Source organism: Grampus griseus, assembly GCF_964374135.1.
Source record: "Grampus griseus genome assembly, chromosome: 1".
In the NCBI taxonomy this organism is placed as follows: Eukaryota; Metazoa; Chordata; class Mammalia; order Artiodactyla; family Delphinidae; genus Grampus; species Grampus griseus.
Genome location: NC_139017.1, coordinates 57,210,387 through 57,223,829, shown reverse-complemented (window position 1 = coordinate 57,223,829; position 13,443 = coordinate 57,210,387). Strand labels below are relative to the sequence as shown.

The 13,443-nt window shown below is 47.3% G+C and overlaps 1 protein-coding gene across 1 annotated transcript in view; it reads left to right on the top strand.

Moving 5' to 3' along the window:
* Positions 1-9,751: 9,751 nt before the first annotated feature.
* The window catches only part of TNR (tenascin R), a gene marked incomplete at both ends in the record, with an annotated part of 83,191 nt that continues 79,499 nt past the window's right edge, over positions 9,752-13,443 (top strand). Inside the window, 2 exons of the mRNA XM_082672256.1 lie at positions 9,752-10,250; positions 12,141-12,617. Coding sequence (XP_082528382.1) covers positions 9,752-10,250; positions 12,141-12,617 — 976 coding nt within the window. The remainder of the gene's footprint in view (positions 10,251-12,140; positions 12,618-13,443) is intronic.

Here is a 13,443-nt window from a genome sequence, read left to right as displayed (position 1 = left end):
TATAGTTATAATTAATTAGAAGTTCTGAGCCCATGTTTATAAATCGGCCTGGCCCCGAGTTGGCCTCCTGGACATGAAGCCCTGGAAGCACTACTGAGACATGACCAGCTCCCTTACCTCAGGCACACAGAGGGCATGTAGGGATTATTTTCATACATTTTCGTAACATAGTTTTAATTGATTTTAAACCTTCGTGAAGACTGAAGGTAGTCCCTTCAGAGGCAGAACTTCCTTGCATTTGGCCTTGATGCTGCAATCAACTCTGCTTATGCTGTGCCCTTTACCCCCCCTCCTCACCCACTCCCCACAACTCGTATCCACCTTTCCAACACCACCCCTCCGTGTGGACTGGGACACCACCCCTTCAGGAAGCCTCTTCTGGTCACCTGTCCCACACTGTGAGGGGCATCTATTAAACTTAAAGTAAGTGACTAATAATACAAAAGGACAGCCTTGCCTTGTCGTCCAGTTTCACGTGTATGAGTCTAGTCTTCTCAGCTAGATTATAAGCCCCATGAGGGCAGAGACCACTTTTTATATTCTAAACCAATTTCTCTGTCTGTTCTAATGAGTATCTTGGGCAAGGAAGAAAAAAAAAAGCATCGATTTGGGCTGCAGTCTGAGTGGTCATCTTTCTTAGAAGAAACTTTGCTTTGCAGTTTTATTAAATGTAAAGAAAAGAAAGATGAAAAGCAGGATGATGACTGTTCAAGAAGAGTGACCGAACAGCAAACGGTGACATGCTGTTCTCCCAGCTTGAGAAACACAGATGAAAAATAGATATTAATGATAGCAAAAGGTCAGGCTCTTAGAAGAATTTCTGATCCAAAATGGTGGAGATTAATTAGGAATTCATTTTTTATATCCTACCTACTTCCAAAGGACAAAGGTGGCTGACGGAGGGAGGTTGTGGCATCTACGACTGAACTGAGAGTCTGGAAATATGACTCAGGATTTAGTTTGGCTCTAACTCACTGTGTGTAACTGGGCAAATCACTCCCATACTTTGAGCCTTGTCTATAAAACTGGAATAATCCCATTGCCCATTATGAGGATTAAATAGGGCTCTGTATATATGACTCCCTCTTTCTCTCTCTCTCTCTCTCTCTCTCTCTCTATATATATATATATATATACACACACACACACACACACACATAGTTATATAACTATATATATATGTGGTTATATATATATTTGTACATATATACGTATGTATATAGTCAAATGCTCTACAGATGTTAAGAATTCTCTGGGATCTATAGACGTTGGATAAATTCTCACCTAAATGGGATCTCTATTTACCAAAAATCATGGGGAAACCTGGAGGTACACTGTCAACCTTAGCTGCCGCAAAAGGAAGCAGAGGCCCCCAGCAGGAACACTTGCCCAGCCTCTCCCCTTAGACTGTAAAGCAGGAATGCAAACCTGGACGGCCTCCCCCTCACTTCCCATCGGAAGACTTTATTACTCCTTTGGTGTTATTCCCTTGATGGACCTTGAGGACCCCACTTTTCAGATGAAGAAGGAACTGCTCTGCAAGGCCAGGTCAGTTGGAATTCTCAAAGACAGCACAAGACAGAGCCAGAGGACGAGACCAGAAGCCAGATTCCTCCACCCAGCCAATGCGGTTTCTCTATCCCGCAGGGACACACACACACAAATATACTGGGCTGACCCACTTGTGCCAAAAAATGAGTGTGGCTCCATCACATTCTGAACCAAAGACCCTTCCGGCAGATCCCACCTGGAGGCACGTCAAGGGACGTGGTCCTGGAGCGGGGGTGAGGCGGCCAGTCCTGGGGGGAGGCGACTCCCCAGCCTGGCCTTGCATCTCCTCCCGCGCGTCTTTCTTGACAGCTCTGGGCCAGCCACCGAGTCCTGTCTGCAGGGAGTTTTCTGCCCTCGGGTTCTTTTCAGAAACCTGACATGCCCAATAAAGGCCTGGGGCTGATGGAGACAAGCGGCCCGGAGTCCTCCCAGCAGCCCTGATGCTGCCTCCTGACGCTGACACAATGGGGCCGGCAGTAATCACATTACACCCTCGTCTTTCATAATTACCCTCTTTCTCCAAGTGACAGAGCATCCCAACGGCAGGCGGGGAACTATTTTTAAACTAATTCTAACTAAAAAAAAAAAGTGTCATTTTTTTTCACAGATATGGTTCTGGTTTATAAAATCACCCCCAGGGACAGCGTGGGGTGTAAGGTTGGCAGAAGCTAGAAAATCTAAACAAAGCACTGGCTGCTCACCTCTCCTTGCCCGCCCCCCGCCCCCCGACAACCTAGACACTCATTTCTTTTCTTTCTTTTTCTTTTTTTTTCTGAAGCTCCTCTACCTGTGTTTGTCTCTTTCACGCCCTCTCTGGCTCTAAGAGAAAATAAAAAGGAGAAAACACAAAGGCAGAGCTTCAACGTGATGTGGCTCTTTCTGTCCCTCGTCGTCCCCTCCCCCTCCTCCCTCCCGCCCCACATCCCACCCTCCTGAGACCACTTCTCCCCTCCTCCCAGCCTGCCTAAAGGTGATGGCTCCCAGAACATTTTTCTGTAACAGTAGCAAAGCCCTTCAACGTGAAGAAACGAAGCCAGGAGAAGGCATGCGGAGGGGGGCAAGGGAAAGAAAAGCCACTGAAGGACAACTTTAGCTGGGGCAAGACTTGGCCGGGCCCGGGTGACCCGCACTCTCCCCGCAGGCCACCCGGGGGGACGAGCGCAGACCCCAGCAGCACGGTACCACCTGGGCCTGGAGGCCCGTCCAGCTGTCCACTCGCCTCTTACACATGACCCGGAGACCCCTGTGGTGCCCGCCATGATAATTATATTGATAAGGAGGCTGGAGTGGAGGAAATGAATCAATGGCACTGCACGGATTTCCTGAGTATCGATCTATCGAATTGCTGCAACTTGCTTGCACTTTCATTTGGAGGGTCATTAGCTACCTGTCGTGCTTACAACTGTCAGTGTACCATTGAACCCTGAATGTATTATCTGTCCCTCAGGTTTATGTTTTCTCCCTCTACCTGTAGAACTCTGTCTGTTGCTCTCGCCAGCCTGGCGCTCTGCCATATTTTTCTTCTCCATCTTCTCAGGTTTCTCCTACTCTTCCCCTCTCTCACCACCACTTCATCCTCTGACTGGCCTGTTTGGCTTCTATCCTGGAGTCTTACAGCTCTAGTCGGATGACTCATCTGAGAAACAGGAAGAGAGTGAGGGAGGAGAGGGGCTCTGCTGGTCCCCTCCAGCCTCCAACGTTGCTTTTAGTGACAGAGATCTTGCATCTAGCTTAGAGGTGCAGCCAGCATTTCACACCAAAGCCAGAGCAAGCAGGACCCCTCTAAAGGCGACAAACACATCCACGTCGCATTCTTGGATATGCCACAGGATTAGAACAGGCCTTCCTCATAGGAAGCTGCAAAAACCTGCCCAGCAGCATCGCTGAAGAGTGCCACGGAAAGGGGCCCGCCTGCAGAACAGTCGGTATTCCTTGTGATCCAGAGGAACAGGTGGTGGAAGTAGAGAATGAAGCCTGAAAGGGAAGCTTTCAGGGACACAAGAAAGAAAAGCCACTTTGAAATAATTATTAAGTGACGTGAGCTTAGCAAAACTACGAGCACATTTATTAAGTAGGCATGAAATAACCATGAGTTTCATTCCTCTTCCCCCTCCAGCAGGCTTCAGATGAAATGAGAAAAATGAAGCCTCCATGCCATTCACCCCACCCCCTCTCACTGCCTGCCTTCAGAATGCATCCTCAGCCATATGCAAACGGGGAGAAGCAGAGAGGTCAGCGGTGTGGTTAACAACGGCTTGTGACTGAGCCTGCTGGGGACAAGCCAAAGGGAGCTCAGAGAAGTGAATGAAGCCGGCAGGGGCCAGGGCAAGCCCTGGTTTTCTGTAGCTGCTGGCTGGAGGGGAGCCGTCCTAGGAAAGGACAAGCGTAAAAAATGTCTCCTGATCCCTCTAGGATCAAGGTTTACTTGCTTAGCGTTGTTCTTGATTCTCTGGGACACAGTGGAGGCTGGGCACTTTTAAATAAAAAGCCAGCAGACGAGCCTTCCCTCCAGGGTAAGAGACTAAAGCAATATCTGGGGTAGTAGTCGGGATTGGTGGAGAAAACATTAAGCGAAAAGTCATCGCTGTCAGGAGGTCCTAAATCTGATCCAGGGGGAGGAGGGTGTTGATTTGTAAGAGCTCTAAGTCTTTTCTTGAGAGTGCTATGTGGCTGCTAATTAAAGCTGGCTGAAAACAGCAGTTAAGAGGACAGACTATGGTCAGCAAGATCTGGGTTCAGTCCTGGCTCCTGCGCTCATTAGCTGTGCAGTCTTGGTCACATTCCTTGGCCTTTCCTGAAGCTCATTTTCCTTGTCTCCAATAATGGAACTTGAAAGAGGACCTACCATCATGGTGAAATCACCACAGAGCCCTGCTGGTTGTTTACAGCAGGTCTGATTGATGGATGCCCCCTTCTGATTGGTTGTTGCCTGAGCCATACCAGTTGCTAAATATCTTGGCTCCTAAATAGCACCCCTCCTAGCTTATAGGGTTGTTGTCAGGAATGAATGAAGTACTATAAGGAAAATGCTTAGCTTGGTACCTGGTCAATACTCAGTTTGCTATTGTTATGTATTGTGGATTGAATTGTGTCCCACAAAGAAGATAATGTTGAAGTTCTAACCCCCAGTACCTCAGAATGTGACCTTATTTGGAAATCGGGTCATCGTAGATGTAATTAGTTAAGACGAGGTCATATTGGCATGATGGGCCCCTAATCCAAGATGACTGATGTCCTTGAAGGAAGATGGCCCCGTGAAGACACAGAGACACAGGCAGAGCGCAATATGAGGATGGAGGCAGAGACTGGAGTGAGGCATCTACTAGCCAAGGAATGCCAAGCATTGCCCACCATCACCAGAAACTAGGAGAGAGGCATGAAACAGATTTTCCTTCAGAGCCTCAGAAGGGATTAACCCTTATGACATATTGGTTTTGGCCTTCTATTCCAGTCTCCAGAACTGTGAGAGAATAGAGTTCTATAGTTTTAAGCTACCCAGTTTGTGGTAACTTGTTATGGCAGCCCTAGGAAACTAATACAATATTATAGTGGGTAGACTCCTCAAAGGACACGTAAGACCCTGAATTCATAAAGTAACAGGAAAGAGAAAACCTTAATGTTCATTTTAGTCCACTCTCTGATGTGATGCTTGAAAGCCCATCTTCAACATTCTCACTAAGTAGTCTTGTGGCTTGTGCTTGAACACCTCCAGTGACCAGGAACTCACTACCTACCATGACAACCCAATAGCTCTGACTATTATAAAAGCTATTCTTTACATGGAGCCAAAATCTGTTTCCCTGTAGATTCCCCCATTTTGGGGAAATTCCCTCCCTTGGACCTTTTGCTGTATAAAAGTCCAAACCCATAGCATTTAACAGCCCTTCAATACTTGAATTCCTTGAATAAGCCATATTCGTGCACATGTCAGAGTTTTAGCAAATGCAATTCCTTTTGTCTATAATGAACTTCTGTCTTCTCTACTTAAAGAGTCATCTATTAAAACCCAGTTCAGTATTATCTTCTGATACACTAGGTTATGCTGTAGGAAAAATCTGTGCTTCAAAACCAAAAGTTTATTTCTCTCTCATGCACTACACACCTACTGTACGCGGCCAGGGCACCCTTTATCATGGTCACTCAGGGACCCAGACTGAGAAAGCAGCCACCATCCTGAACATTGCCAGTCACCATGGATGGGAAAAAGAAAGCTCTGGGGGGTCTCCTGTCAGCAATGAATGCCCCCTCCCAGAAGTGACCCACATCACTTCCTCTCACAACCATCGGCCAGTACTAGTGACATGGCCTCACCTAACCAACAGGGGGCCGGAAAACACAGCCCTGGAGAATGTAGTCCTACCACATGTCTGGAAAGCCAGGCCAGAAATACTTGGCAAACAGGACTGACGATTACCCCACACCCTCTGCGTAGCTTCCCCTGCTGCCCCAGACAAAGTTGCTGTGTCACCTCCAGCCCTCTAGGGACATTTTGTGTGTTTTTTGGTCATGATAATGATCACATTGCATTGTAATTATATTTACTTGTGTTTCCATCTCTTTCATGAGGCTGAGAGTTTCTCAATGACAAGAACTAGATCATCATAAACATTTAATATGTGGATGCATTTGAGGGCAATGACTGTATAGCCACAATAAGAGCCCAAGTCCTTACAGTGGTTCACAGGCCTTCTCTGACCCGGCCCCCACTCCTTCTCTGATCTCATCTCCCCACATCTGCTCCCTCATTCACTCGCCTCCAGTCTCACTGTCACTCAAACTCACCAGGCCGGCTCCTGCCTCAGAGCCCTCACCCTTGCCGTTCCCTGTACCTGGAATGCACTTCCTCAGCCGTCTGCTAAGCCCACCCCTCACTTCCTTCAGGTCTCTGCTCAGTGGTCACCTCATTAGACAAGCTTTCCCTGGCTGGGCTCTACAAAATATCCATGTGACTTCCCTGTCCTGGTACCTCCTCTGCTCTCTTCTTTTCTTTTCCTCCACAGCAGTTACCACTTGCTGACACAACACACACAAGTGAATGTTACATCATCATATATTAAATATCATATAATATGCATTATATCATACATTATATATGACATACAGAATTATTGTGGGTATTTATGTATTGTATGTCCTCCCCCTCCCACCCTCTCCCCCCTACACACACTCTTAAATATAACTTCTGTGAATAAAGGAACCAGCATATAGTAGGTACTCAATAAATATCTGTCAAAGGAATGAATGATAAAGGAACGATAGCTCTGGGGTTGTCACTTCTCTGGACAAAAATGCTAAGTTCCTCCCTCTCCTACAACAAGATTTTGAGAACCTTCAGCATCCTCTCCACCCAGAAGTAATCAATGACAAGTGCAGTACAGAGCAAAACAGTCCCCTGCACATCCTAGTCTATAATTGCAATTAATAAAGCCTGAGTCTGTAAATCAACTATACTTCAATCAATCAATCAATCAGTCAATAAATCCTGAGTCTAAAAAAGGTTTTGGAGGTTACAAAAATCACACTGTTGACTAACTCATAGTCAGTTTGGTTACTGACTAAAATCTTGTGTTTTTCACACATAAAACTATACTTTTCTCTCCACATATAATTTTATAGTTGTTGCTTTGGACTGGTGTGCAACTAACATTTTTCCCTTTTAATTTCCCTGTCACTTGTCTTCCTTTTCACTTACAATGTCATTTATTCTTTCACTTATTTATTGAGTGTCTGTTCTGTGCAGAAAGTTCTGTTAAGTGCTATGGGTGCTACATGATAATTTTATGATTCCCCAAAAACAACCAACTATTCAGCAATATCAACATGGATCAGACAAACCAACTTTAGTTTAGCAAGTGAGATGGCTAAGGCTCCCTAGCCTTCAATGTAAATGTAAGTGTAAATGATTTATATCAGAGCCATTCCTGGGAAACTTTCAATGACATAAGGGCAGAGTGCCACTCCAAGGATGAAACGCCTAGAGCAGCTGAAAATGGGAAGGCAGGTAATACCTCAGATAGAGGGGCTTGAAAAGAGCTTACAGTCATGAGAGAAATTGGTTCAGACATGTCACTCCATGTGTCCCCAAGGTTGATTTACCTCATCTGACGTAACCAGTGGATCACCACCTCTCCCATCACTCCAAGAACCTCACCCTTCTTTGAACAAGGGTATGCTAAGGTTGGACTTTCTGGCTGTCAAATGATGGAAGAGATTTCTCACATGTGCCAGTGATTTCAGGGTAGTCCTGGGATAGAGGAAGAACCAGGCAGTCTGGCTCCAGAGTCCAGAATCTTAATAGCTCTATTCTGTTCTGCTTCTTCTTCATATTGGAAACAAAGATTTTAGTCCAATATATAATATAAAGACTGAGTCATAAGACATGGTTTCCAAAATAGTCACTAATACAGATGACTCCTAATAAAATCATCCCTCAGAAATTGTCCAATTGAATTGAAATTGAAGAAAATAGTGAATAACTTGAGGATAATGGAAAGAGATTAAATGAGTTGGAGAATGATTGAACCTTGTGCTCACAGGGTATTTACTCATTAATTCATCTGCTTAACCATCTTCCATGTATCTACTCACTTATTCATTCAACAGCCATAGTACAGAACACTTTTGCTGTCCTAGACACACATCAAATACTGTGAATAAGATGTGGTCTGACCTAAATTGACTTAGCAGTTCGGGGCCAGTGGGGGGAGGCAGGGGACGAAGCTGGTGGGGGGGCAGGAGCAGACAAAGGAAACCCACAGTCTAGTGTGGCAAATGCTGTCAGAGGGGCTTTATAAGGAGTGAGAGATAAATTTAACCTGTGCTGGGGATGCTCCTTTGCCTCCTGAGGGAACAGGAAGAAAAAGATGAGAGGAGAATGCTTCGTGGAGGAAGGAACATTGGATTCGGCCCTAGCAAAATTTTCTAATCTCAATATTCTTGGGAAGATCCTATAACTAACACAATTTCCATCAGAGACAACAGAACATTGAACGTGCTTATCAAGACAAGCACTGGAGCATAGCAGTTAAGAACACAGGTTTTGGAGTCAGACCTGCATTCAAATTTGAAGCTTTCTAGGCAGAATTCACTCCATTACAGGATGGGGATAATCATAACATCCCATCATAGGTTTGTTCTAAGGGTCAAGTAAGATCCCCCGTGAGGTGCACAGCGCAGTCTGTACACAGGACACATTCAGTTGATGTTAGCTGTTGCTTATCGCCTTCTTCCCAAATTCATATTTACTCTCACTCTGTTCCTTTGTCCTTAATCTTCTTAGCTCTAACATTACCTTTAGAACCAAAAATTTGTAAGCCTCTTTTCTCTTTTACACAGGGAATACAGAAGAAATATAATTTCTGTAAAACTGATTTGCATTACAGGAAATTTATCGTTCTCCATGGGTCTTGGTGACTAGGTAACCAGTAGAGGAGCTAATACATTATTTTAGCAATTTAAACAGGACCTCGGAAGAAAGGCACCCTGTGATCACAAAGCACTGGGACTATACTAATGAGAACATTAAAAGAAAGTTTGGCTCACACAGTCCCAGATAATCACAAATGTACCTAAGGATTATTAACAACCACAGTTACCTGGAACTATATTATCTGCCTGGTTGGTTATTCTAAAGTCAACTTGTATTTGAACAGATGAGCTTAGAGGAGTTAACAAGTTATTTTGAAGTGGCTGGCGGGACCCCTTCATTATAAATATCTGGCGAAATATGAGGGTATGCCTAAGGCTCCATGGTACCCTTCATCTTAATTCTCACTCAGAAGTGAAAGGATGCTCTGAGTTCTCCTTGGAGGACGAGGCTAGCCACAGTGCCCCTGCCCCGAGTCCTCACATGTCCTCTTTGTTGGAACCACTTGCCCACTGTGGAGGCCAGACTCATGTGTTCTAGATAAGCCTTTTGGGAAATCAAAATGCCCTTCTGCAGAAGCAGAGTCCATTTTCAGGGGTTCATTCCTCTAGGGAACAAAAAGCTCTGGGCTTTCATGACCCTGGTAGTCACTTCCCAACCTTCCCCTTGAAATCCTCACTGCTATCCTTTAGCTTTGTAGGACTGTACATAGTGTGGTGCCCAAGCTCAGGTCTCAGAGGCCATCTCGTTCGTTCCTTGGTTTCTCTTGCAAATTTCCACAACACCATGCTTTCTGCTGCAGGCCGGTCTTGAACCCAGCGCTCTGCTGAGAGGATGGGGGCAGACGGGGAAACAGTGGTCTTGAAGAACATGCTCATTGGCGTCAACCTGATCCTTCTGGGCTCCATGCTCAAGCCCTCGGAGTGTCAGCTGGAGGTCACCACGGAAAGGGTCCAGAGACAGGCGGTGGAGGAGGAAGGAGGCGCTGACGGCTACAATACATCCGGCAAAGAGCAGCCGGTGGTCTTCAACCACGTGTACAACATTAACGTGCCCCTGGACAGCCTCTGCTCCTCGGGGCTGGAGGCCTCGGCCGAGCAGGAGGTGAGTGCCGAAGACGAGGTGCTGACAGAGTACACGGGCCAGACCTCGGACCACGCGAGCCAGGTCACCTTCACCCACAGGATCAACCTCCCCAAAAAGGCCTGCCCATGCGCCAGCTCTGCCCAGGTGCTGCAGGAGCTGCTGAGCCGCATCGAGATGCTGGAGAGGGAGGTGTCAGTGCTTCGGGACCAGTGCACCAGCAGCTGCTGCCAGGAAAGTGCGGCCACAGGTAGAGTCTGGGAGTTTGAAGCCGGTCTCAGGAGGGAGGGAGGGCGCTGAGCAGAGAGGGAGAGTGAATGAGCGTGAGCCACCGCTCCCCTCAAACCTGGCTCCTCTTCACACGGAGGGAGAGAAGTGCCCTAGTCTGTAGCTCTCTGTTCAGACGTCTCTAAGATCTAAATGTGGCCCTTCCCGGGGGATTTGGCATAGGGATTCTCTACAGCGCATAGTCAGTTTGAAATACATTAACCTGATTTTGGGGGGATGAGTCAGGTAACAATACATCGGTTCAGCACAGCAACTTCTGTGGTGAGCAGGGAATTTGACGTCTGTCTTCATTCATCTTTGGTTTTCACAGGCTGTTGAATTGATATCTATCCATGTTAACCTGAGGGACTAGAGAATTCAGGCGCTCTGTTCACTCCATCTCAGCCTTTCTCCCATCTGAGTAAATGATAGTCATTATAGTCTCAGAGGACCTGGCCCCATCTTCTCCAGCAAGATGGAAGTTTCAGCCCCTGCCCCCTCCACGAACGCATGTGGATGTACACGCACATGCATGCACACACCCACTCACAGAGCTTATTACAACCCCCTCCCCTCCAAAGGCTGAGTATCCAGGACTTATACCTCTAGTCTCACCCACCCCCTGACTAGTAACACTTACCAATGACTATCTTGACCTCTCTGGGAGAAGTCAGAGCCAGACTTCCTGACTTCAAATCCTAGCTCTGCTACTTACTAGCTTGTGACTTAAGCAAGTTGCATAACCCATGACTTCCTTTCTCCATTGACAAATGGTGACAGACTAGAACATCAGGAGTTATTACATATAAAAGCCTCCATTCAGATGAAAGCCTGGCTTCTAGTAGGGACCTCACATGCAATAGCTGTTATCAGCTGACCCCCAATGAGCAGAAAGTGTGTCCCTTTTTGTGCCCGGCTCCTCTCACCCAAAAGGTACCTTCAACCCATGAAATTTATTTTTTAACAAGAGGACTGTGTCTTCCTTACTATCTCGGGTTCAAGCTTTTACCTTTTATAGTGGTTTAAATTAACCACTATAGTTATAGCATGGTAAGGGCTAGGGGCAGGAGATATGCATAGAATCCTAAAAAGATCACAGCAAACAGTCACCAAATGAGACAAGTTCTGGGAAGCCTTTGAAGTGACCCTAGTGCTAAGTTGTGATGAATGAGCAGAGTTAGTTAGATGGCAGGAAGGAGAGGCAGTCGGGTGTGGCTGCAGCGCATGTGACCTTGTCCTGCATCACAGGCCTGGTACTCAGCATACAAGCCCTCAGATCCCCTTCCGTCCCCATAGCCAGCACCTGGGCGTCTTGGTCAGGGGCTGTCCTTGGGCTGTAAGAACCTCTTTGGCCTGGCCCAGGGAGACAATGGACATTTATACCCTCCAAGGGCAGCCTTTCGTCCCAGTTGAGGTGTGGCTTACACTGTGTCCAGAAGACCCTGCAGGACTGAACCCATGTGACACCCCCAGGACCTTGCCTGATAATGTGTCTGGCTTGGGCTCCAACCTCCTGAGTCTCCCCTTCTCCCTGACAGGTTTTTCCTGGGAGCACTTCCCAGTAAGTCACTCTCATCTGAATTCTCACCTAAAGTCTGATTCTAGGGAACCCGAGCCAAGACACACTGAAGGTGAGCCCCTGAAGGACGAGGGACCTGATCTCACTCATCGTCGCCCCCAGGGCTGTGCCAGACACAACCCCTATCAGATGAAAACATTCATGAAGTCGATGATGTACCAAACTAGCTTGAGCTTAATTCTCAGCAACACAAACCTGATCAGAGAGTGAGGAGAGGTCTCTGCCCACCCCTCCCATACCCCATTTACAGGAGGTTCCACGGCTGCCCTTTGACTTTCTCCTTGGCCCTTCCAGGACAACTGGATTATATCCCTCACTGCAGTGGCCACGGCAACTTTAGCCTCGAGTCCTGCGGCTGCATCTGCGATCAAGGCTGGTTTGGCAAGAACTGCTCGGAGCCCTACTGCCCCCTAGGCTGCTCCAGTCGGGGCGTGTGTGTGGATGGCCAGTGCATCTGTGACAGCGAGTACAGCGGCGACGACTGCTCAGAGCTCCGGTGCCCGACAGACTGCAGCTCCCGGGGGCTGTGCGTGGACGGGGAGTGTGTCTGTGAAGAGGCCTACACTGGCGAGGGCTGCAGCGAGCTGAGGTGCCCTGGGGACTGTTCAGGGAAGGGGAGATGTACCAACGGTACCTGCCTGTGCCAGGAGGGCTACGCTGGTGAGGACTGCGGCCAGCAGTGGTGTCTGAACGCCTGCAGTGGGCGAGGACACTGCCAGGAGGGGATCTGCTTCTGTGAAGAGGGCTACCAGGGCCCTGACTGCTCGGCAGGTAGGGAGGGGAGCTCGGCGGGGCCTTTGTCAAGGGTGGTCCAGCAAACTGGCTGGAGGTGGGAAGAGAGATGGGAGGGAAGGTGAATTTTAGGCCGAAGAATTCCCAACTGGGTCATGTACACTTGCTTTCCAGGACAGCTGATTTCTTGAGTCAATCACAATTGACGAGGCAGATTTAAGGGGGGGAAGGGTGGAAACCAGAAAAGGTCAAGTTCAGGCTGAAAGCTGAATCTTACCCCAAGACTGGAACAAAGTCAATGGTAATGATGGTGACAGCATTTCACTGTCCTTGAGATGGAAGAAAGCGGAGAGTCAGACCATGGCAACACCTTAGGCAAGGGACCACCCTAACTCAGCCCTTCCCAGAGCTCCACCTGCTCCAGAATATGCCCCTTGCCTGTTGCCATAGTCTGGGGACACGTCCTTTCACAGTGCTAGGGCATGCGATGGCGGTTAGTCTGTGATAGTCAGACTAGCAGGGCACTCTGGCTATTTTAGAGCTTGCATATTGCAAAGTGTTATTAATTTTTGAAATCATCTAGTGTCCACATGGATAAAAGTATTCATAGGCAAGGAATTACTTGTCACTAGGAATAAACTACTAAAGGCATCGAGCAACAACGCACGTTCTAACTATTAGTACAGCATATTAAAAGGTCACGAGTCGCTTTGTTCCAGATGACATAGCAAATTGGAACCAACCCCATATGTGTCTGCACCATGGAAACCAATCCAAAGGTGATGTCCCAAAAGGAGGACCTAAATCTATCAGTGGGAAAATACCAATATCTCACTGGAGATCATTTTCTTTTGCCTAAAATCAG